The following is a 21,127-nucleotide window of genomic DNA, read 5'->3' on the forward strand; positions in this document are numbered from 1 at the left end:
ATAGAATTCATATGACTTTGTTACTTTTTTCACTCAACAAATTCTTGTGACATTTTTCCATGTCAATAAATATACTTCAGTTACATCGATTTGATGACTGCCTAACATTCCCAACTATGGACAAACCCACATTTATTCAACCAGTTGCTTGTCAACACAACTCCAGAAAAGGTGTGCTGAAAAGAAGGTACTTATTCTTATGTTCTGGTTTGTGTATGTCCTGGCTTAGAAGAATCATCAATTCTCTTCAATGAGCAAAGGGAAATGGAGTTATCAGGACAGAGTCCTCTTGCATTCATCAAACACACACTTAGGGTTTATAAAACAGTTACTGTTAGCAAGATCCTGGGCAGAAGAGACAGATACAGAAAAATAGATATATTAAGGAGCTTAGGCCCCACTGGAAGACTGACTGCCTTCCATAGCATGTGCATATTCTATGGAAATCCCAAGGAAGTATAAATATAAATGTCTATACTTTTCATCTCAGTAGAAAAGATAATACACAAAGATTACAAGCATGAACATGCTAAAATAAAGCATAAAGCAAGTACAATTCGTAGGCTCATAGAAACCAAACCATGTTCCCCACTACGTCTCCAGTGCCCAGCAGACAGTGAATAGACGGGTGTTGAATATATGAATCCAGAATAAAGAGATTTTCTTTTTCCTGGCTGGGAAGGATTATGAAATACTTTATATGACATGGCATTTGAGTCAGGCTAGAAGGATACACTCTGAGCTTCCTGAGATGGTAAGGAAGGTCAGCCAAAATACAGAAATGTGGAAAGCTCAGGTCAGCCGAGTGAGGACTCCAGCTGGCCTCATGTGTCCCTCCAAGTGTACAATTCTTACCTCTCTTGTCCAGGCAATTTCCCCCTTAAGTTGTCATACATGCAACAAATTTTGTGCTTTCTTTCATCCGCCAGGGCAGGTCGCTCTTCTTCTAGACTTAGGAGATACCGCCTTTCATAATCCTCCACATCAAGGAGTAAACTATAGGTCTGAGTGAAACACAAAGCAGGCCACAGCATGCTGGGTCAGGATCAGAGTATTAGATAAACAGTTTCACAGTTTAGGACCCCCACGTAAAGACAGAAGACTGAAAACAAATTGTAGTAAGACTGAGAGGAAAAAGGTGCTCTTTTAAATCCAGAAAAACATAGTGCAGTAACTTAAAGAATTCCTGTCTGCTGTCCCTCCTTTAGTTTTTAAAAAAAAAAATTTTTTTTTTAACATTTATGTATTTTTGAGACAGAGAGAGAGAGACAGAGCATGAACGGGGAGGGTCAGAGAGAGGGAGACACAGAATCTGAAACAGGCTCCAGGCTCTGAGCTGTCAGCACAGAGATCGACGCAGGGCTCGAACTCACGGACCGTGAAATCACGACCTGAGCCGAAGTCGGCTGCTTAACTGACTGAGCCACCCAGGCGCCCCTCTGCTGTCCCTCCGTGACCTCTAACCCAGGAGGTATCCATAGTGAATGACTGCACACTTTGCCAATGTTACAGCAGCAAGAACGGCATTCTAACATAAATGATGTTTATCACTGCTCCAAGTGATGCCCCATATTAATAAACACAGCAATCACTTTACTACTGGATACCAGGCACTGTGCTAGGCACTTTGCACGTACCCTTTCACCAAATATTCTCCACAGCCCAGTGAGAGAGAGACTATTACCAGCTCCATTTTTATAGATGAAGAAAACGAGCACAGCACAGAAAGGTTAAGCACCTTGCCTCAAGTCACAGGCTCAGCTAGAAATGGAGAAGATGTGAATCGCAGGCGGGTCATGCCATGGTGTTGCAACAGGGTGGTTTACGCTTAACGACTTAATTGCCTACATGGTTCTACTTACTCTGTTCTTAGCATCCAGCCCAGTGCCCAGCACCCAGGGCGTACCCAGTAAATACATGTGGACTGACTTAATTAACTACATTGATTCACAGGTGGAACCACATAATTTTTATTCCCATTTTCTTAGAAGGTGACCTAACTAAAACACTCAGCGGTTAACTGAACAAGTGTGAACAAATCCCGGTACTTCTGATAGTAGCAGTGTTCTTTCTGTGAGGTGCAGCACACTCTTTTCTAGTGCGCTCGGGTACACAGCAGGTGTGTAAGAAGAATATATTCATTAACTGCAATCACAGGACACCACTCCCTACTTTTCACTTCTCGTGAACACACACATTTGCGAGTTCCGTGTTTGAAACTAACGACAGCAACAGATTTTAAAACTTACTTTCTCAATTATGACCAGGGTTTTTCGTCTCTTGTCCCGAACCTGTTTTTCTTTCGTCTCCTAAAAAAAGACAAGACTATTCAGTGCGAACTGTTTACCTCTGTTAAAAATAACCTCCTAAGTGTGTACATATAGTTCCATTTGTGACAATACCGTAAGAGAATCCTAACTCTTCCAAAGTTAATAATCTAAAACAACACTAACTGGACAAAGGTCACAGAACTGAATGAACTAAACCACACAAATGATTAAACTGAATTTACAGACGGGCAAAAGGTAATGGTAGGATACAGTAAAGATGAAGATAATCCCAGGAAAATCTTAAGAGCACATAGAAAATGGTAATCTTAAGAACTGCACTAGATAGCTGATGCTGTTTGCAGCCAGTTACCCAGGTTAAAGACTCCTGCCACCCCCTGTCCTGCCTGGCTGCCTTAGAGGTGAAGGTGTTAGATCTCAGCCCCTGTGCAGGAAACCAGAAAGCCAGGACATGCCAGGTAGGACGCTCCTAGTTAGACAACAACAGACTCCATTATGCATGAGTCCATTCCACAATGACCTCCAGAACAGCAGTGACGACCCGCACAATTCTGCTGACACTTACGTCATCCTCACTCCGAGATGTCACAACAGCATCGATCATCTTTCGGGGATTATTCACACTAGAGACAGTGAGCTTTCCCAGAGAGCCCTCAAACTGCACTGCAAAGACAAAACATTTCCAAAAAGGAAGTCAGCAGTGCAGGTGGGTCGCTTCCAAAGACCTTTATGTTCTCTGGTCTTTCCTCACAGCCTAACAATTCGATACAAAAACCTACATATCTAACGTGATTTCTTATTAAAATCGATCTTTTCCCATTTTGGGGTTGTTAATAATAATGACACTCTGAAGTATTTCCCTTTTATTATATAGGGATAGCAGAAATTATAACACATTTGAAAAAGTTACGGAATCTCAAGTCTTAAAGGATTTACAAGTGCATCTGCTGAACCACTCACGCCATGCTGCAGAAAAGGCTGCCCTCTGCACGTAAGGACAACAGTCCTTGATGAATGAGTTTCGAACAGCCCTATATCCAGCCATCTACACGGCTGTTTATATTTTATCATATCAGCAGCATGTCAAATGTCTTCTAATACGGACCGAGGGATAAGGACTTACCTGGCTTATAGGCGTGCTCCAGTTTGGCCACCTGAGGGGTAATGAGCTTGGTACGCTCCTTTTTAGGGCCTTCACCTTGCACTTCTTCAGCAGCTGACAGTTTCTCCAGTTTTTCAAAGTAATTCTATCACACGAGAAGGTGATTTCAGTTGCAACATAAGCCCAGAGTTTGGCAGCTCTTTACATAATTATGCCAGTGGCAGTTAACAACCTGAACTCTTTAGATGTATTGATCTTTATTTTTTTTTTTAAAAGGTTTTTTTTCAACGTTTATTTATTTTTGGGACAGAGAGAGACAGAGCATGAATGGGGAAGGGGCAGCGAGAGAGGGAGACACAGAATCAGAAGCAGGCTCCAGGCTCCGAGCCATCAGCCCAGAGCCCGACGCGGGGCTCGAACTCACGGACCGCGAGATCGTGACCTGGCTGAAGTCGGACGCTTAACCGACTGCGCCACCCAGGCGCCCCTTTTTTTTTTTTTTTTAAAGGTTTTTTTTTATTGATCTTTAATTTTTGCTAGACCGCTAGATGTTTCCTTCTCAAAAAGTCCCAGCCTTCAGAAAAGCCAATTATCAATGGAAATATCTTTAGACCTCCAATACCTTCTTTATAAAGTTTGATTTAACTTTATTTAGTTTTTAATTTTTTGAGAAAGAGAGGGAGGGAGAAAGCAGAGGAGAGTAGTAGAGGGGGAGAGAGAGATCTTAAGCAGGCTCCAAACTCAGTGCAGAGCCCCCACGTAGGGCTTGTTCCCATGACCCTGGGATCATGAGCTGAAATCAAGAGTCAGACACTCAACCAACTGAGCTGCTCAGGCACCGCAGGCTGCCAAAATTCTTGTTTTTTACGTTTATTTATTTTTGAGAGAGAAAGGGAGGCAGAAAATCACAAGCAGGCTCTGTGCTGTCAGTGCAGAGCCCTGACATGGGGCTTAATCCCACGACCCTGGGATCATGACCTGAGCTGAAATCAAGAGCCTGACGCTTAGGGACGCCTGGGTGGCTCAGTCGGTTGTGCATCCAACTTCAGCTCAGGTCACGACCTTGCAGTTTGTGGGTTCAAGCCCCACGTCGGGCTCTCTGTTGTCAGCACAGAGCCTGCTTTGGATCCTCTGTCTCCCTCTCTCAAATTAAACATTGGAAAAAAAGAAAAAGAGTCAGATGCTTAACCAACTAAGCCATCCAGGCGTCCAGACTGTCAATATCCTTAACTGAAAGAACTATTTCAAGACATTGGGTGTGACAGCCTCTGTAAGAAATTAAAAGCATATACAGGAACCTTTAGTGAATACTGAGAGGCTCTCCTGCTTGAAAAGAGGACAGAATATGTTTAGGTAGTTCCTAACCCCCTGAAAACTACCTCCAAAGAGAAATTTGTCAGTATTTAAGTCTACCAGACTTCCACAAGTGCCTTCGTCAGAGTGAGGGACTGGTCGGTCACTTACCTGGTAATAAAAATCATCCAGGTAGGGGTCAGTGCTCTGTAGCTGCATCATCTGGATTTTAGAGACCCAGTCTTTCTCTCGCTGCAGCATGAGGTTGGCGTAGGGGTCCTTTCGGAGATGGTCCTGATGGCTGCTCCGGTGACTTCCTCTATCTCCCGCACCGTTAAGACTCCGATGCTGACTGAGAAACAAACATAGGGCTCATTCACTCCAAGTCAGGGCATTCCTTGGGTCTCATAACAATACGGGAACAAACCAGGCCAAGTTAAAAAAAAAAAAAAAGATGCCACTTTGCTTTTGTTAAAAAGGGAGAACTGAGTCTTGCCGGAATCTGAGAAGAAAGAGCTACGCAACACACACTGAGGGAAGTAACGGAGATCGGAGTGCCTCACCATGTGCTAAGCCCTCTCACCCGTGGCCTTCTGCTTAAGCCCTACAAGAACCCTAACAAGTGGGGAGTTTTATTTTCTCCACTGAAGACAACAAACTGAGGCCAAGGAGATGTGAAACACAGGCCAACTGGCTCCCAGTCTATACATTTCTTTTTTAACTTGTTGAAAATCATGAAATACTTCAAATATAGAGAAAAGCCCACAATAAACATTCACTTATCCACCACCAAGACTTAGTGGGGAAAAAAAAATTGCCCAAACTTGCATATATAGAAACCTTTTAGTGAATAGTGAGAGGCTCTCCCGGTTGAAAAGGGGACAGACCGTGCTTAGTTCTAACTAAGAAGCTCTATAGAGTTTTACGCAGGAACATTTAAGTAACATACTGTCACAGCATTCACAGTTGAAGGCCCTCTTGAACCCTGTCTGGACCCTAGTTTCCAGCTTCCCTCCCTTCCCAGAGGAACCACCATCCTGACGTGGTGAGAACTCTCCCTGAAATGTTTTTAAGACTTACTGCTTGTGTGTCCATCTTTAAATATTATACAGTATTATTCTCTGTGCCTTTAAGTTTTACATAAATGGTACTGGATAAGTTTCTTCTAATTCAACATCACCTTCTTCATATGTAACCATGTCGACAGCATACCCAGGTGTATACCAAAAAGGAGAACTGCTAGGTTGTAGTGTATCCACATTTTCAACCTTATTATTTACTACCAAATTCTCTCACAAGAGGCTGTAAAACCAACATTCTTGCCAACAACGAGTGTTGAGACATTTCAAATTTTGCTTATCTGATGATGTAAAATGGTTATCTAATTTTAATCTGTGTTTTCCTGATTATAAGTGGGCTTGAAATCTTTTCTTTGTTTTTGACTTTCGGGTGTCTGATACGATGTTCAACAGTTCCACGTGTTACTCTGTGCTCGTCACGACAAGTGCTCTCCTTAATCCCCATCCTCTACTTCCCCCGGCCCACCTCCCCTCTGGACACCACCAGTCTGTTTTCTAGAATTCTGAGTCTGTCTCTTTTTTCCTCTGTTCGTGTGTTTTGTTTCTTAAATTCCACATATGAGCGAAATCATATCAGCTTTACTAAGGTATGACTGATACACAACTGTGCGTATTTAACGTCTATAATTTTGTACATTTGGACACGCGCGAACCCTTTCGACACCATCACCACACGTGGGGTAACAGATGTATCCGATACCCACCAGGGTTTCTGGATCTCCCACTGTTTTTTTTTTGTTTGTTTTTGTTGTTGTTGTTATTTGGTGGCAAGACATTCCACATGAACGAGATCCACCCTCTTAACAAATCTCAAGCATGTGAAACCATACTGTTAACTACAGGCACTACAAGTTTCATATTTTCACACAGTCAAATGTATTGATCTTTTCCTTTAAGGTGTGCCCTTTTCATGTCTTATTTTAAGAGCCTCTATTTTTTTCCCCTGCTGAAAGTATCCTAGAGCTTCTTTGAAAGTGAAAGTGAGAAGGAATTACACAAACAGAACCACAAAACTGAAGGTTAAAGAAACCTCAAAGTTATGTTTACTTTTCTTATTTTCTGTATATGAATGATCATAGAGCACCAGGTCTGTGAAGTCAGGACTCTGACATGTCCTGTTTTTCTTTTAATCCTCAAAACCTACCACAGTGTCTGCTCTACAGCCAGGGCTGCCTATATAAATACACAGTTATATTTGTGAGTGAGATTAAATTACAGGCAAAAATAGAGTGACTTGGTTTTACTGAAGACTGAAGTTAAGGCTCGCCATTATGCTTCAAAGTTACCTCTGAGCTGAGATTATAAACAAAAGGTAGTTAAGAGTATGGTAAGAACTTGGTAAGGAGTATAAAATGACTAAAAAAAAAAAAAAAAAAAAATCAGATCTAAATTGTGTTTCTGATGGGGATGCCTGGGTGGCTTGGTTGGTTAAGCGACCAATTTTGGCTCAGGTCATGATCTCATGGTTCGTGGGTTCCACCCCACATCAGGCTCCATGCTGGACGTGGACAGCCTGCTTGGGATTCTCCCTCCCTCCCTCCCTCCCTCTGTCCCTCCTCCACTCGTTCTAAAATAAATAAACAGAAAATTAGTAGCACTGTCAAAACTACAAGCTGAGTTAAAAAACCACAAAGGAGCAGGATGAGTACTTACTTTCTGTTCTGCTGCTGCCTCTGATGCAAGAGCCGACGGTGCTGGGGATGGAGGTGAGTTGTGTCTGGTCTAAACATCGGGGCCTGAGACCTGAGAAAAAAGGGAAGGTTTCCAATTCTACTGTTCTGATGACTTGACATTTTAGAGAATGCTGTCAGTACAGGGTAACTTCATACATGTCCACCCAAGGGAATGTTCAAGTCTATTCTCAGATCTTTCAGAAGGAAAAGACAACTGTGTTTTTACATGTCTTCTACAGAGATTAATTCTCAACTCCTAAGAAGAGGATCATAAAATTTGAGTGAATTAGCAGTAAACAGTGTAACTATTTTTCTTCTCACTCCTGTTAACAGAAGTCTCTTAAAAGATTTAATGTGCTTATTTTCGAATCTTTGGGAGAGACATTGAAAATATATGTGATTAAGGAAGACACTTGTTGGAATGAGCACTGGATATTAAACACGGGGGATGAACCACTGGAATCTACTCCTGAAATCATTATTGCACTATATGCTAACTTGGATGTAAACTAAAAAATAAATTAAATTAAAACAATAAAATAGCCCCCTAGCACTCCACACCAAAAATAAACAAGCAAACAAATAATTGCTGCCAAAAAGAAAGAAAGAAAGAAAGAAAGAAAGAAAGAAAAAGAAGAAAATATATGTGTGACTATCAATTTATGTCAACTTGGCTACAGGCTATGGTACCCAGCTGTTTTCTGGTCACACACTAATCTAGATGTTGCTATGAAAGTATTTTGTAGATGTGATTAATTAAGAATTAATCAGCAGGGGGCGTCTGAGTGGCTTAGTTGGTTAAGCATCCGACTTGATTTCAGCTCCAATCACAATCTTGCAGTTCTGTGGGTCGAACCCCATGTTGGGCTCTGCACTGTCAGTGTGGAGCTGGCTTGGGTTTATCTCTTTCCTTCTCTCTCTTTCCCTACCCTGCTCACACATTCTCTCAAAATACTTAAAAACCTTAATTAAGAAAAAAGATGACCTTTGAAAATGTGGGTGGGCCTCCCCCAACCAGTTGAAGGCATTAAGAGCAAAACTGGTATTTCCCAGACAAGAAGGAATTTTGCCTCAAGACTGGGAACACAGAAGTCCTGCCTGAGTTTTTGTTTTGTAATTTTTTAATTATACTTAAATCTAAGTTAGTGAACTGCCTGAGTTTCTAACCTGCCAGCCTGTCCTACAAATTTCAGACTCAACTGCAAATTCAACTCTTATCTGAATTTCCACTCTGCTGGCCTGCTCTATGGATTTCCTTAGCCATTCCTTAAAATCTTTTCTTTATGAAGATATACACGTATATACATATATACATATATATATGTATATATATATATATACACACACACACACGCATACGCGTGTGTGTATATATCTTAAAGATTGTTTCTCTGAGGAATCCTGATATGATACAGTATGTAATAAAACATAATTTCCCTAGAAGCAGGAACTTGAACCCCTGTTATAAAACCAGAGCAGAAGCGAGCAACCTAGCTAGCACTCAGATTAGCATCTGTATTGTATCTCTGTTCTTTAACATACGGTAATTCTTGTTAAGCCATAAGCACTTTGTGCGTATGTCCCAGTGTTTGTAAAATGGATATAAAGTGATGGGGCGCCTGGGTGGCTCAGTCGGTTAAGCGTCCGACTTCACTCAGGTCATGATCTCACGGTCTGTGGGTTCGAGCCCCGCGTTAGGCTCTGTGCTGACAGCTCAGAGCCTGGAGCCCATTTCGGATTCTGTGTCTCCCTCTCTTTGCCCCTCCCCTGTTCATGCTCTGTCTCTCTCTGTCTCAAAAATAAATAAACATTAAAAAAAATTAAAAAAAAAAAAAAAAATGGATATAAAGTGAGACCTGAGAGAGGTTAGAAGAAATAAAAGAGGTGATTAACCAGCAAGGTGCAAATATACACAGGAAGCATGTGACTTTAGGGAAATGCTAATTTGGAAGAATGCCTGGAGGCTGTCAAACATTTCTGTGTTTGGCAAGTTGAGGATACAAGAACATCTCAAAACCCACCCCTTGCAACCATCGTGAGGCCTCTGTATTGTAACACTAAGCCTCAATGACTATGACAGGTAAACAGTGGCCTGTGTTTGCACACCTTAGGTTTTGCAGGTGAGGCCCTGGGCCGGGGGAGTGCTGCTGGGGAGGCGGTGGGGCGGGGGGTGCAGCACTAAAGAAGGCACGGAAGCCCGGTGCTGGGGGCAGCACCTGCCCCACTCGCCCTTGCAGCAACTTGGGATTCATGGCGGCAAGCGGGCTACCAACAAATCCAGGAACCCGTGCAAACTGGCTGGGAGACATCCGTCCAGGCGGCAGCTAGAAAGAGGGACAAGATCTCAGATTTAGTTCATCAGCAAGTCCTCTTGCTTTTACAAAAGTGACTACGATTTCCATCAATAACTTTATTTGAATAAAGTGTAGGGAAAATTGGGAGGCAGTAGAGACTGATTAATGGCAAAGAGGGACATCATCTAGTGAATGTCAAGAAAGTAAGAGAGCTCTTCGTGAGCTGGGCTAATCATAGCCTTACCTGTGCTCCTCCCAGAAGCTGTGCTCTCTGGAGGGGGCTGAGGACAGGAGGAACACTAGGAGGGAAAGGGTGACCCAGCAGGGAAGAGTTCTAAGGGGGAAAAAAAAAAAGACAAAGTTATATGCTTTCTGCGAAACAGGTAAATCAATATAACAAAGAATTCGGTAGGAATGTTGAATAAACTTGGATATAAAAATGCTCAAACTGTATAGTCAAGCTACCCATGGAAGGAATACAAAAGAAAGCAATGCTAGAAATCAGAAAGCACGATGGGGCAGCTGGGTGGCTCAGCTGGTCAAGCATCAGACTTCAGCTCAGGTCGTGATCTTGCAATACATGAGTTGGAACCCCAGGTGGGGCTCTGTGCTGACACTCAGAGCCTGGAGCCGCTTCGGATTCTGTGTCTCCCTCTCTCTCTGCCCCTCCCCCACTCATGCTCTGTCTCTCTCAAAAATAAACAAACATTAGGGGCGCCTGGGTGGCTCAGTCAGGTGAGCTTCCGACTTCAGCTCAGGTCATGATCTCACAGTTCATGGGCTCGAGCCCCGCATCAGGCTCTGTGCTGACCGCTTGCTCACAGCCTAGAGCCTGCTTCAGATTCTGTGTCTCCTCTCTCTGCCCCTCCCCCGCTCACGCTTTTGTCTGTTTCTCAAAAATAAATAAATGTAAAAAAATTAAAATAAAAAAATAAACAAACATTAAAAATAAAAATAAAGGGGCGCCTGGTGGCTCAGTCGGTTGGGCATCCGACTTTGGCTCAGGTCATGATCTCACGGTCTGTGAGTTCGAGCCCTGCATCGGGCTCTCTGCTGACAGCTCAGAGCCTGGAGCCTGCTTTGGATTCTGTGAATTTGTGACTCTGCTTTGGACTCTGCTCCTCCCCTGCTCATGGTCTGTCTCTGTCTCCAAAAAAAAAAAAAAAAAATTAAAAAAAAAATTAAAAAAAAATTTATAAAAAAAAATAAAAATTAAAAAAAAAAATAAAAATAAAAATAAAAGAAATCATGAAGCACGACACTCATGTAACTTGAAAAAGGAAGTGACTTTGAAAAAGGATAGGGACTGAAATAGCAGGCCAGGCCGAGTTTGGACTTTCAAAGATACAAAAAAGTTCAGGTAGGAAACAACGCGATGAACCAGGTCTATTTACCTGGGGACCGTAAGATCTAGAAATTCAAGCACGGAGATTATGAAAAGCTTGCATTATTTAGGAGCTGCCTATATATGAGTAGAGCTCAGAAACTACATGCTGCGTGCTTTCACGAGATCGTAGAATGACATACCGGGACACTGCAGAGCTGGTTTGGGGACGCCCTCTCACTGTAGGGAGCAGGATAGCGCGGTGGCATTGGGGGCCGGACATGGACAGGCTTCGGACACAGGATCTATCAGGACAAACGTATACACAACTACACTCAATGAAGTCAGTTTTTCCTCCACCTACACCCCCTCCCCTCAAGTACCGGTAGACACGCGAACTTAATGCAAAGCCCTACTTCTAAGCAAATCGCTATGGCTGTGGGTTCACAGAAGAACCTTTGGTTACTTCCTCTCATAAACATCAAGCAACGTGCCACTTGCAACTGAAGAAGATTTAGCTAATTCTCCAGTTATCCCCACCCTTCCATGCTATCTGAGGGAGGTACCAGCAGATATTCTGACTTGCAAATTCTCTCCAAGAGGATATATTTTGGTAGCAGCGAGGGAGAAGGAATGATAAGAAAGCTGGAGGATTAACTAAGTCCTATTCTGAAGCCCCTGTGATATGGCCGCCATGCTCAGCTCTTTTGTGATACATTGTGACTCCACCGTTTCATAGGATACTGAGCCTAACTAGGCCATACCAACACCACCCTCCCCCCATACCTTCCAAATTGGCCTTCCTTTTCAGCTGCTGGTTTCAGGTGGAGGAAAGTCTATGGAACAGGACTGCACAGGCTCTAGGGAAAGCAGGGATATCTTAAAGGTAAAAAGGGATGTGGACAATGCTGTGTGTTCCCACTCCCCCCAGCTTTCAGTTACCTCTCTGCCAATGTTTTGGGCAGCCAGCAAAACACTCTGAAAAGGATATAGATGCTAAATGTGCTTAACTACCCTTTTTATCCCCCACTTAATAGGCAGCAGCACCAGGAGCAGCACCAGGAAAGGGCATTAGGGAATGTGTCTCTTGTTTGTACTAACTTCTCCTCTAATTGGCTACTTCTCTTTCTACTCTAATGCCTACCCCAAACGTCCACCCTCCTCCCAGCATCGCCATTTTCCCAAATAATTTTGCCCAGATTCCCAATATCCTGGGCTGAGTGCCTGTTAATGAGAGGTACCTGTTGGCTGAAGCTGGGTACAGCCATCTGCTTAGGTGGGGTGCCTATGGGGACGGCTCTAACAGGAGGGCTCCCGATGACAGGTGACGTGGACCGCCGCGGCAAAGCACGCTCAGAAAGGTCCCGATCATCTTCTGGGCCCTGTGGGGGCCTCTGAGGCAGGGCATATTCTAATACAGACACTGTAGGCATTTCCTAATTAAGGAAATAGTTAAAAAAAAAAAAAAGAGAGAGAGAGAGAAGAGAAAATTAGCTCATAGCCAACTTAAAATGTTTTAATAATCCGTACAGATGCCAAAAACATCTTGAGAAATTATTTTTAAGTTTGATTTCTATTTCACATCCAGTAACATTCACTCTTCGGTATACAGTCAGTCCTCTGAATTTTGAGAAATGCACGGACTCATGGATCTACCACAATCACAAAGCACAGTAGTTTTGTCACCCCCAAACTTCTGTTGTATTGTCCCTTAGTTGATCCCTCCCAACACCCCCAACCACTGGCAAACACTGATCTGTTCTCCATCCCCACAGTTTTGCCTAGAAATGACTGAAGTAATCGAATCGTAAGCTAACAAATTTGAGTTCTAATGGCTCCCTTTCAACCTTTTCAAACTAAAGCACGGTAAAGTGAGCACAGCCACGGAGGCTGAGAAGCGTATGATCAACAGGGACAGCTCCGAGTGCTAGGTTGAGTAATCAGCATCATAACGGCACAGGACACACATCTGTACGTTGTTTCGGTAAGGAAAGGGTGACAACAGGAGCCAACCTGGAATCTGCGGATGCTAGGAATTTGTGTAAAGAGAAAACGCTTAATACCTGAGTTAGCAGTGGTCCTCGGATTCGCCTCAGAACTTCAGATCCATCCCAGATGCTGGAATTGAGACTCCCTGGTTGGGGCTAACAAAAAAGGAAAACACATACACAAAGTCTGGAATGGTGTAGGCTTTCTGGGCATTTAACTGCTTTTGGTGAACAAGGTCCCAAGAGAGTCTCAACTGCTTGAGGATACGAAATCACAGCGTTCCAGAATATACATTATTCCCTACCTTCGACTGCTATGATCAGGGAACTACGTTACCAATTTTTAAGGTACAGGTAAGTCTCTTGGGATGAAACAATATGGCAAAGCTCAAAACTTCACCTCAATCGCCAGTCTGCTATAGTTCTCAAATCACAGTAGCTTACTCACTTGCAGGACTGGCCTGGTCTGCACTGCCCTCATGATAGCTGGATCTTCTAGCTCATTCTCAATCACCATCTTACTGAGCCTTTCTGCCAGATTCTCCTCATGGTCACCCAGCAAGTCCATCTCATCCCTTTCTCCATTGCCCGTTTGTTCATTAACTGCCGCTGGGAGCTTCTCTTCCAGTTCAGCCAGGCGCTCATGTGCTTCCTGCCAGTCATCATCTAGAAGGAAATCGTTAGGAAGAAACACAGTTCGTCTTGGGACTAAAAAGTTTCATGAAATTCTTCTGGGAACCAAATGAACAATCCTAACTTCAGAAGACAGTACATGTCCACTTAGAGACATGAACTACGGTTTAAACTGAGAGGTACATGAGAGTGAGCTTTTCACTAAGGACAAATAACATCACACCAGCAACAAAGTTCAAGCACTTAGAGTAATAGTTGAATACGTTATCAATGGCATCCAAACTCTATCCCGAAAACGATTTCTAAACTGGTGATAGGGATGTACATGACATCCTGCTGGTTTTGACATTCTATGACGTTTTGGGCAAAAAAGGAAAGTTAAAACTCACTGCATTAGCCTATGCTTTCTTTTAGGTTATAACTGCCATCCTCTTTACAAGCTCTCAAATCCATTCATTTCGTTCAATTAATATTCATTGAGCACCTATCAATGCGGTTAAGTACGGTTTTAGGCACATGGGACAGATCAGTGTATAAAACAAAGACCAGCCCTCCTGCAACACTCCTTCAGGGAGGGAAGAGACAGAACAGACAATAAATGTATCGATTAAGTACATTCAACACTATATCAGAAAATGAAGTCCTGTAGGAGTGTAGAGGAAAAGCAGCAGTTTGAAAACATTAAAGAGGGTAGTCACAGGTACCTGTCATTGTGAGAGTGACGAGTGAGCAAAGATTCAAGAGTAAGGTAGTTAGCCATATGGATAGCTGGGAGAAGAGTGTTCCAGACAGAGGGACAGTCCGTAGGAAGGACTTAAGATGACTGATGATTCTGAGAGACAGCAAGGACTGTGTCTGGATTAGAATGATCAAGGGGAAAGAGCTGAGAGGAAAAAAATGAGGCCAGATAGGCAGCAGGAGGGAGCTCCTTCTGGGCCTTTTGGGCCACTCCAGGGGGGACCCTGGAGGTTTTGATGTGGCTTGACTTTTTGAAAGAAATACTCTGGCTGCTGTACTGAGAACACATTGGGGATTTGGGGGGTGGGCGGGAAAAGGAGCGGAAATATTGGAAGCCTGGAGGCCTGCCAGGTGACTACTGCACACGTCAGGGCAAAGGTGATGGTGACTTGGACCTGGGTCCCGTCCTCTTCCATTTTAACAACGTCTCTGCTATTCCTGGACACTATACAGTCTGTGGCACTGGCACTAGGTTTTCTTCTCTTTTTATGCTGACACAGCATTATTTTTGAGTCCTGCTGCAGCACAGACACAAATTTTCAGAACCCTTCACCAACTTCTCTATAAACTAGACCGTTTCCATCACTCGGTCTCCAATGCTCCTCAACCTCATCCCTCCATTCTGCTTCCACCGTAAAAGCTCTATTCACTATTATGCTCTTTTCAGTATTAAAATTCAGGTTATCTTTCCCCTCCTCATGGAAGCTTTCCCTAAACAATCTTTTCGTTTCAATGCTGCCTTCACCTCATCTAAACATGGAAGACTTTCAAACACAAAAAACTCACGTATTCATATATATCTTCTTACTTTAGTTTTTGTTTTTATGTCCCATAAAATTCAACAGAAAGGGTAACAGGTAATTCTTTTTATAACATTAGAAACACAGGATTCTGCAAGGGTCCTCCGTGGCAATCCTTCCACATGACTTTTCTTTACACCTCATTAAAAGAAAGAGGGAAGGGAGAACTAAAGGCACTATAACAAGAAAAAACAAAGGTGCCTGATATACAATAAGGGTATAATAAATGGTAGCCACTTAAAAAAAAAAAAAAAAGATTTAGTTAGATTTACTGATAATTTTCTGAGGGGCTCATGTTAAAATTATCTTTTTTCCCCCTCTGCTTACAAAGAAAATACATGTTTATTAAAAAATTTAAACATTGGGGCGCCTTGGTCATTGGGATGCCTGGATGGCTCAGTCAGTTAAGCGTCTGACTTCGGCTCAGGTCATGATGTTGCGGTCTATGAGTTCGAGCCTCGCATCGGGATCTGGGTTGACAGTTCAGAGCCTGGAGCCTGCTTCAGATTCTGTGTCTCCCCCTCTCTCTGCCCCTCCCCACTCACGCTCTGTCTCTCTCTCTCTCTCAAAAATGAATAAAGATCTAAAGTAAATAAATAATTGAAACATCACACAAATCTGTTACTTTATTATAGAGTTCCCCAGAACTCTACAGGTACCTTAAGTTTTTTAGATGCAAACTATAAAGTTTAACTTGTTTCTTTGTATTTTTTTATTAAAAATTTGTTTTAATGTTTATTTATCTTTGAGATAGAGACAGAGAGAGAGAGAGAGCATGAGCAGGGGAGGGGCAGAGAGAGAGGGAGACACAGAATCCAGAGCAGGCTCCAAGCACTAAGCTGTCAGCACAGAGACCAACACGGGGCCCAAACTCACAAGCCATGAGATCACGACCGGGGCCAAAGTTGGATGCTTAACGGACTGAGCCACCCAGGTGCCCCTTGTTTCTTTGTATTTAAGCAATACATCCTGTACAGCTTTTCATGCACACACACATGTATATGACTACTGATAATATTAGCTCATTCTTTTTAACACCTGTATAAGATTCTATTCTATTGATATACTAATTTAATTGATTGCTTGCTGATGGAAATTTGGATTATTTGCAAATTTTCAACGTAACGATTAACACTGTAATGAGTGTTACACAGGTCTTAATATCTTAGTATATGTGCTGCTGAAGGGGGCACCACAGATCTTAACATCTTACGCAAATATTTACTAAGTAGGCAGCAAAGTCCCTTGTAAGGTCAGATTATAAACATTTAAAATTTGCTATTTTTATTACATAACAATGCATCACCTAACACTAGTGATGCAAAAAGCAAGGGAAGGGAGACTTTCAGATGTACAATTTGGTATGATCAGAACCACTGTCTAGTCTTCGAGCACTGTGGTATATCTGAATGTACTATTTGTGGTAAAGAAAAAAATTCACTTTAGATGAAAATTATAGTATTATCAGTTACCCAGAAAAATATCCTTAAAGATGAATGTAATTAAAAATCAGTTGCGACATTAATATTTGTGTCATCTTTGCTAAGGAACAGTAAGCTGAGCAAGTTTTTAAAGGATTGTTTTTTGCAACGTTACTAACTTGGGGATGCCAAAAGATGAGGACTCTATGCAATCCTCAGTTGGGGGATTTTTTTTAACATTTATCTCCCCAGTATAAGAAGCTAATTTGTTAGCAGACAGATCCTAATGCAGAAGAATTCTAACTTGAGTTGTTTTCATTCACCACCTCTCATACTCATGTTTACTAGGATTACCAGATCCTACCAAAGACAAACAGTGTATTTGTCCTTAATAATACATTTTAAAAGCACTGGTTAAATAGCCATATTCTGTGAGAATGGCTTTGTTGTGAATGGACTGTCACTGTTTCAAACATGTAAATAAAGAAATCTATGCCACAGAATACTGTCATCTTTATTTTGGATCTTCCTTGCTCTTGTGAAAAGTCATGTGAAGCAATATGTCAAGAGATCACATGCCCTTACTAGAAGAGGATACCTCACTCATATCTTTTTCAAATGACCTAAAAATAAAGTTACATATATATGCCAACACTTGACCTCAATCCACAATGGTCAAAATCATAAAGGCTAGGCAAAAGAATACCAGAGAAATGAAGAAAAAAGAAGTTATCTGTTTTCTGTTAACTAATCAATCTATACCCAGATGTGGGTTACTGAATTCTGGGCTGCCGTCTGTCTCTGGAATATTTTTGAATAAAAACAAAATGAAAAGGAAATACAGGTGAGTTAATGTTAAGGCAACTTAAGTCCCTAAAGATTTTAACAGCTATCAATTAAAGGGAAGTGGAAAGAATGGGGAGCCTTTCCAAGTAGAGGCAGGAGATTCCCAAAGATTCCTCACCAACTTTAAACATAACTGGTAGTTTACACTGATTGCATTTATAGTTACTTAACCTCTCTCACACTTTGCTTCCTCATTTGTTCAAATGAACAAGGTTCTTGTGAGGATTAATAATATATATATATATATATATATATATATATATATATATACACAACATTTATAGTGGTGCCCAGCAGACAATAAGTACTTTGTAAGTGTCAACTTTTATTTTTAGAGGATGAGTTAAGATTACTGTGGCCATTTACTGCTTTAAGATGATGTAAATATCTTTCCATGCAGAAGACAAGCACTAGTTTCTTAAGGAAAGGTGACATCAGAGCATTTGCAGCCAGTGACTTAAAATAACTACTGTACTAACAAGTATCATTCAAGACACTCACTCCTTGAGTTAAAAACCATCAACCCATAACATGTCAGAGGTCTGACATTTTACCTCCTGGTTTAAATTCTTAAATTTTTTTTCTTAATTTTTATTTAGTTTTGAGTGAGACAGAGAGAGGGAGAGAGGGGGAGAGAGATTGATTGATTGAGACAGAACGTGAACAGGGGAGGTGCAGAGAGAAAGAGACATAGAATCCATAACAGGCTGTAGGCTCTGAGCTGTCAGTACAGAGCCCCATGCAGGGCTCGAACCACTAGCAGTGAGATCATGACCTGAGCCAAAGTTGGATGCTTAACCGACTGAGCCACCCAGGCGCCCCTCCTAGTTTAAATTCTTTATACCACCTGTACAAGTGTATTAAACGAATCACAGGTTGACTTAGCAATTTTTTAAAATAAATCTGTGTAATATTTATATCAAGATATCATAAAGAATTATGGTTTTAACTTTAATACAAATATATCATACTCCTAAAGGAGAGGGCTCATATTTGGAAATCTCTTTTTTTAATGTTTATTTTGAGAGACAGAGAGAGCGAGCGAGCACGCATGCATGCAAGCAGGGGAGGGGCGAAGAGAGAGAATCCCAAGCAGGCAGCTCCGTGCCATCAGCACAGAGCCTGATGGGGGAGGTTCGCACCCACAAATTGTTGGATCATGACCTGGGCCGAAGTCAACAGTCAGATGCTAAACTGACTGGGCCACCCAAGCACCCCTAGAAATCTCTTCTCCATTATAAACTTTGACGAACAAGGAAAGTCTTTCTTAATCACTTATGCCCTCAGGTACAAACTGGGCTAACCATATGCTGCTATTTCACTGCCTTTACTTTTTACTACCCGTTCTTTTACTGTGTAACCCTAGGGGCTTTTTCAACATGTGTGTGCTTTTCTTTTTTTCCATCATACAAAATACAGTTCTGCACACTCCAATGTCCTTTTAAGGAAACATTTCCCTCAACTTGTGAGGAACGGAGAAGCAGAAAAAGATTGCCCACAGCACGCTGGAAGTCAACGAGAAGAGGCAAGATTACCTCTCTTCTGTCCGGGTTCAAAACTGAGGGCTTATTACTATGCTGTTTCATCTTAATGTAACATCTGTCAGTCAATTCCATCAACTTCATTTAATAGTGACGAATTTGCTGAAAAATGGTAACAATCAGTACAATACTTTAAGAGAAAAGGAGTTCCAGAAACAAGCACACAATGCTTGTAACTTCTATTGTGTTCTATAGGTTATACACTAAAGGAACTTCCAAATACAATTTGCAATTCACATCAGTTCATTTGCAATTCTATCCTACCTCTCTTCTTCGGTGATCTCCATGGAGAGAGAACAGCATCTTTGACATTGTCCTTCTCTTGGCCGATCTCATCCCCTAAACTATGGCTATAATCCAAATGGTCTTTGGTTTCCTTCTGTAATCCGTCTTGCTTCTACCTTAGACACTTCTCTTGCTGCTCCTGATAGTGGCAGTTGTGTATCTCTACTGAATTCTGTAAGCCTCGACTAACAAGCAAACTTTGTTACTTTTGCCAGTTAATTCAACATAGTCTAAGTTTTAATCAACTCAAGCTACTTAGGTCACTGCAGAATGAGTCACCATTATCACACCTCTAAGATCTCTTATTTGTTTTTGATATTCAACATTTTAAGATTAGTCACTATTGCATAATTTCCTCTTGCTACTTAAGTTTGAACAATGTTTGTTGCATAGACAGAAATGCTGATTCCAAAGAAATCACATATAGTTACACATCCCAACAGAAACACTGTTATTGCTACTTTTCAACACCAACAGTTAAAATAAAAATATTTGCACTCTTACCTATTTATTTTTTTTAAAGTATATTTTATTAGTACACTTGTTCTAGGATCTCTAATTCTCGAACTTTATCTTATAAGCTTGCTCCCTAAGTCTCCCATTTTAGTAATTGTAACTCTGAGCTATGTTACGTTTAGTTTGGCTCTTTAGTTTTTTACCCTTTTCCAGTTCCTAGATATATGTTCATATCCAGGGATGAGAAAATTTCATCTGTGCACAGCACTTTTCTAACTTATGAAGACCTCCTATCACCACAATTCTTGGAATAAAATGCTTCCTATTTTACTGAAGATACTATAAGGCAATAGCAGGGTCATGCAATATACCACTGGTTAATTGAATTTCATTGTATTTATTTTTTAAAGTTTATTTCTTTATTCTGAGAGGGAGAGCAGGCATGGGAGGGGCGGAAAGAAAGGGGGGGGAAGGATAGGGAGGAGGGGGAGCGGGAGAAAGAGAGAGAGAAAAAATCCCAAGCAGGCTCCACACTGCCAGCACAGAGACTGATGCAGGGCTTGAACCCACAAAACGTGAGATCATGACCTGAGCTGAAATCAAGAGTTGGACGCCTAACTGCTGAGCTACCCAGGAGCCCCATGAATTTTAAAACATACACACTCAAGTCCAAGTTTTCTCTTAGTTAACTGGTTTTCCAAAAGTTACATGTTCCACAAATAAAAATTTCCTTCTTCTAGGATTATTTTAAATCTTCAGAAAATGCCTACTTGTCTAACCATCTGCATTCCTTTTAGCATCCAACCTACAGCTACAGGTAATGTAGCCAGAAGGCACAGGGCTCAGAGAACATCTGGTTTTATATATGAGGAAAAAAAAGAGGCCCAGGGAGTGGGGTAGATGCTTCCAGTGAGGACTGAACTATTCTGAGACCGAGAATGCAATATTTTGCCCAATTTGTGAAGGCAGTTACTCCTACTAGGATAAAGCACTTAAAAGAGAACATTTGAAAAGAGCAAGAGACCAAGATGACATTCTAAGAACACTGTCACTTACCAACTGCACCTGACCCAAACGTATCATCATTGAATTGATCAATCTCTTCATCTTCCTCTCCCAAGCCCTGAAAGGCATCTTCATCTTCGTCCAGAGGACAATCCTCTAAAGACTAAAAAAAGAGAAGAGATTAACTATTCATGAAATTCACACTCATGAGTAACAATGTGAAAAAGTCATTGAAAAAAAATGTTCATTTTATCTTCCCCATCATCAGAATAGCTTCATTATGACCTCTTGTAGAGACAGCATTTTTTCTATGCCCAATTTCCTTGACATTGGAAGATGTCAGCATCTTCTTTCAGTTTCT

General features: G+C 41.6%; 1 protein-coding gene across 3 annotated transcripts in view; it reads right to left on the reverse strand.

Moving 5' to 3' along the window:
- The window catches only part of PATL1 (PAT1 homolog 1, processing body mRNA decay factor), a 32,494-nt gene that overhangs the window by 9,372 nt on the left and 1,995 nt on the right, over positions 1-21,127 (reverse strand). For 2 of the 3 annotated variants that reach the window (XM_047878254.1, XM_047878256.1), the window contains exons 2-13: positions 20,818-20,929; positions 13,117-13,197; positions 12,295-12,489; positions 11,257-11,358; positions 9,974-10,063; positions 9,542-9,759; positions 7,416-7,505; positions 4,855-5,035; positions 3,412-3,535; positions 2,854-2,951; positions 2,250-2,309; positions 856-1,004 (exon numbers count right to left, since the gene is read on the reverse strand). In XM_047878254.1, coding sequence (XP_047734210.1) covers positions 856-1,004; positions 2,250-2,309; positions 2,854-2,951; positions 3,412-3,535; positions 4,855-5,035; positions 7,416-7,505; positions 9,542-9,759; positions 9,974-10,063; positions 11,257-11,358; positions 12,295-12,489; positions 13,117-13,197; positions 20,818-20,901 — 1,472 coding nt within the window. In that variant the 5' untranslated portion in view covers positions 20,902-20,929. Of the gene's footprint in view, positions 1-855; positions 1,005-2,249; positions 2,310-2,853; positions 2,952-3,411; positions 3,536-4,854; positions 5,036-7,415; positions 7,506-9,541; positions 9,760-9,973; positions 10,064-11,256; positions 11,359-12,294; positions 12,490-13,116; positions 13,198-13,489; positions 13,708-20,817; positions 20,930-21,127 lie in introns of all 3 variants that reach the window. The other variant, XM_047878253.1, reaches the window with a different exon arrangement.

The sequence above is a fragment of the Prionailurus viverrinus genome, chromosome D1, assembly GCF_022837055.1.
Source record: "Prionailurus viverrinus isolate Anna chromosome D1, UM_Priviv_1.0, whole genome shotgun sequence".
In the NCBI taxonomy this organism is placed as follows: Eukaryota; Metazoa; Chordata; class Mammalia; order Carnivora; family Felidae; genus Prionailurus; species Prionailurus viverrinus.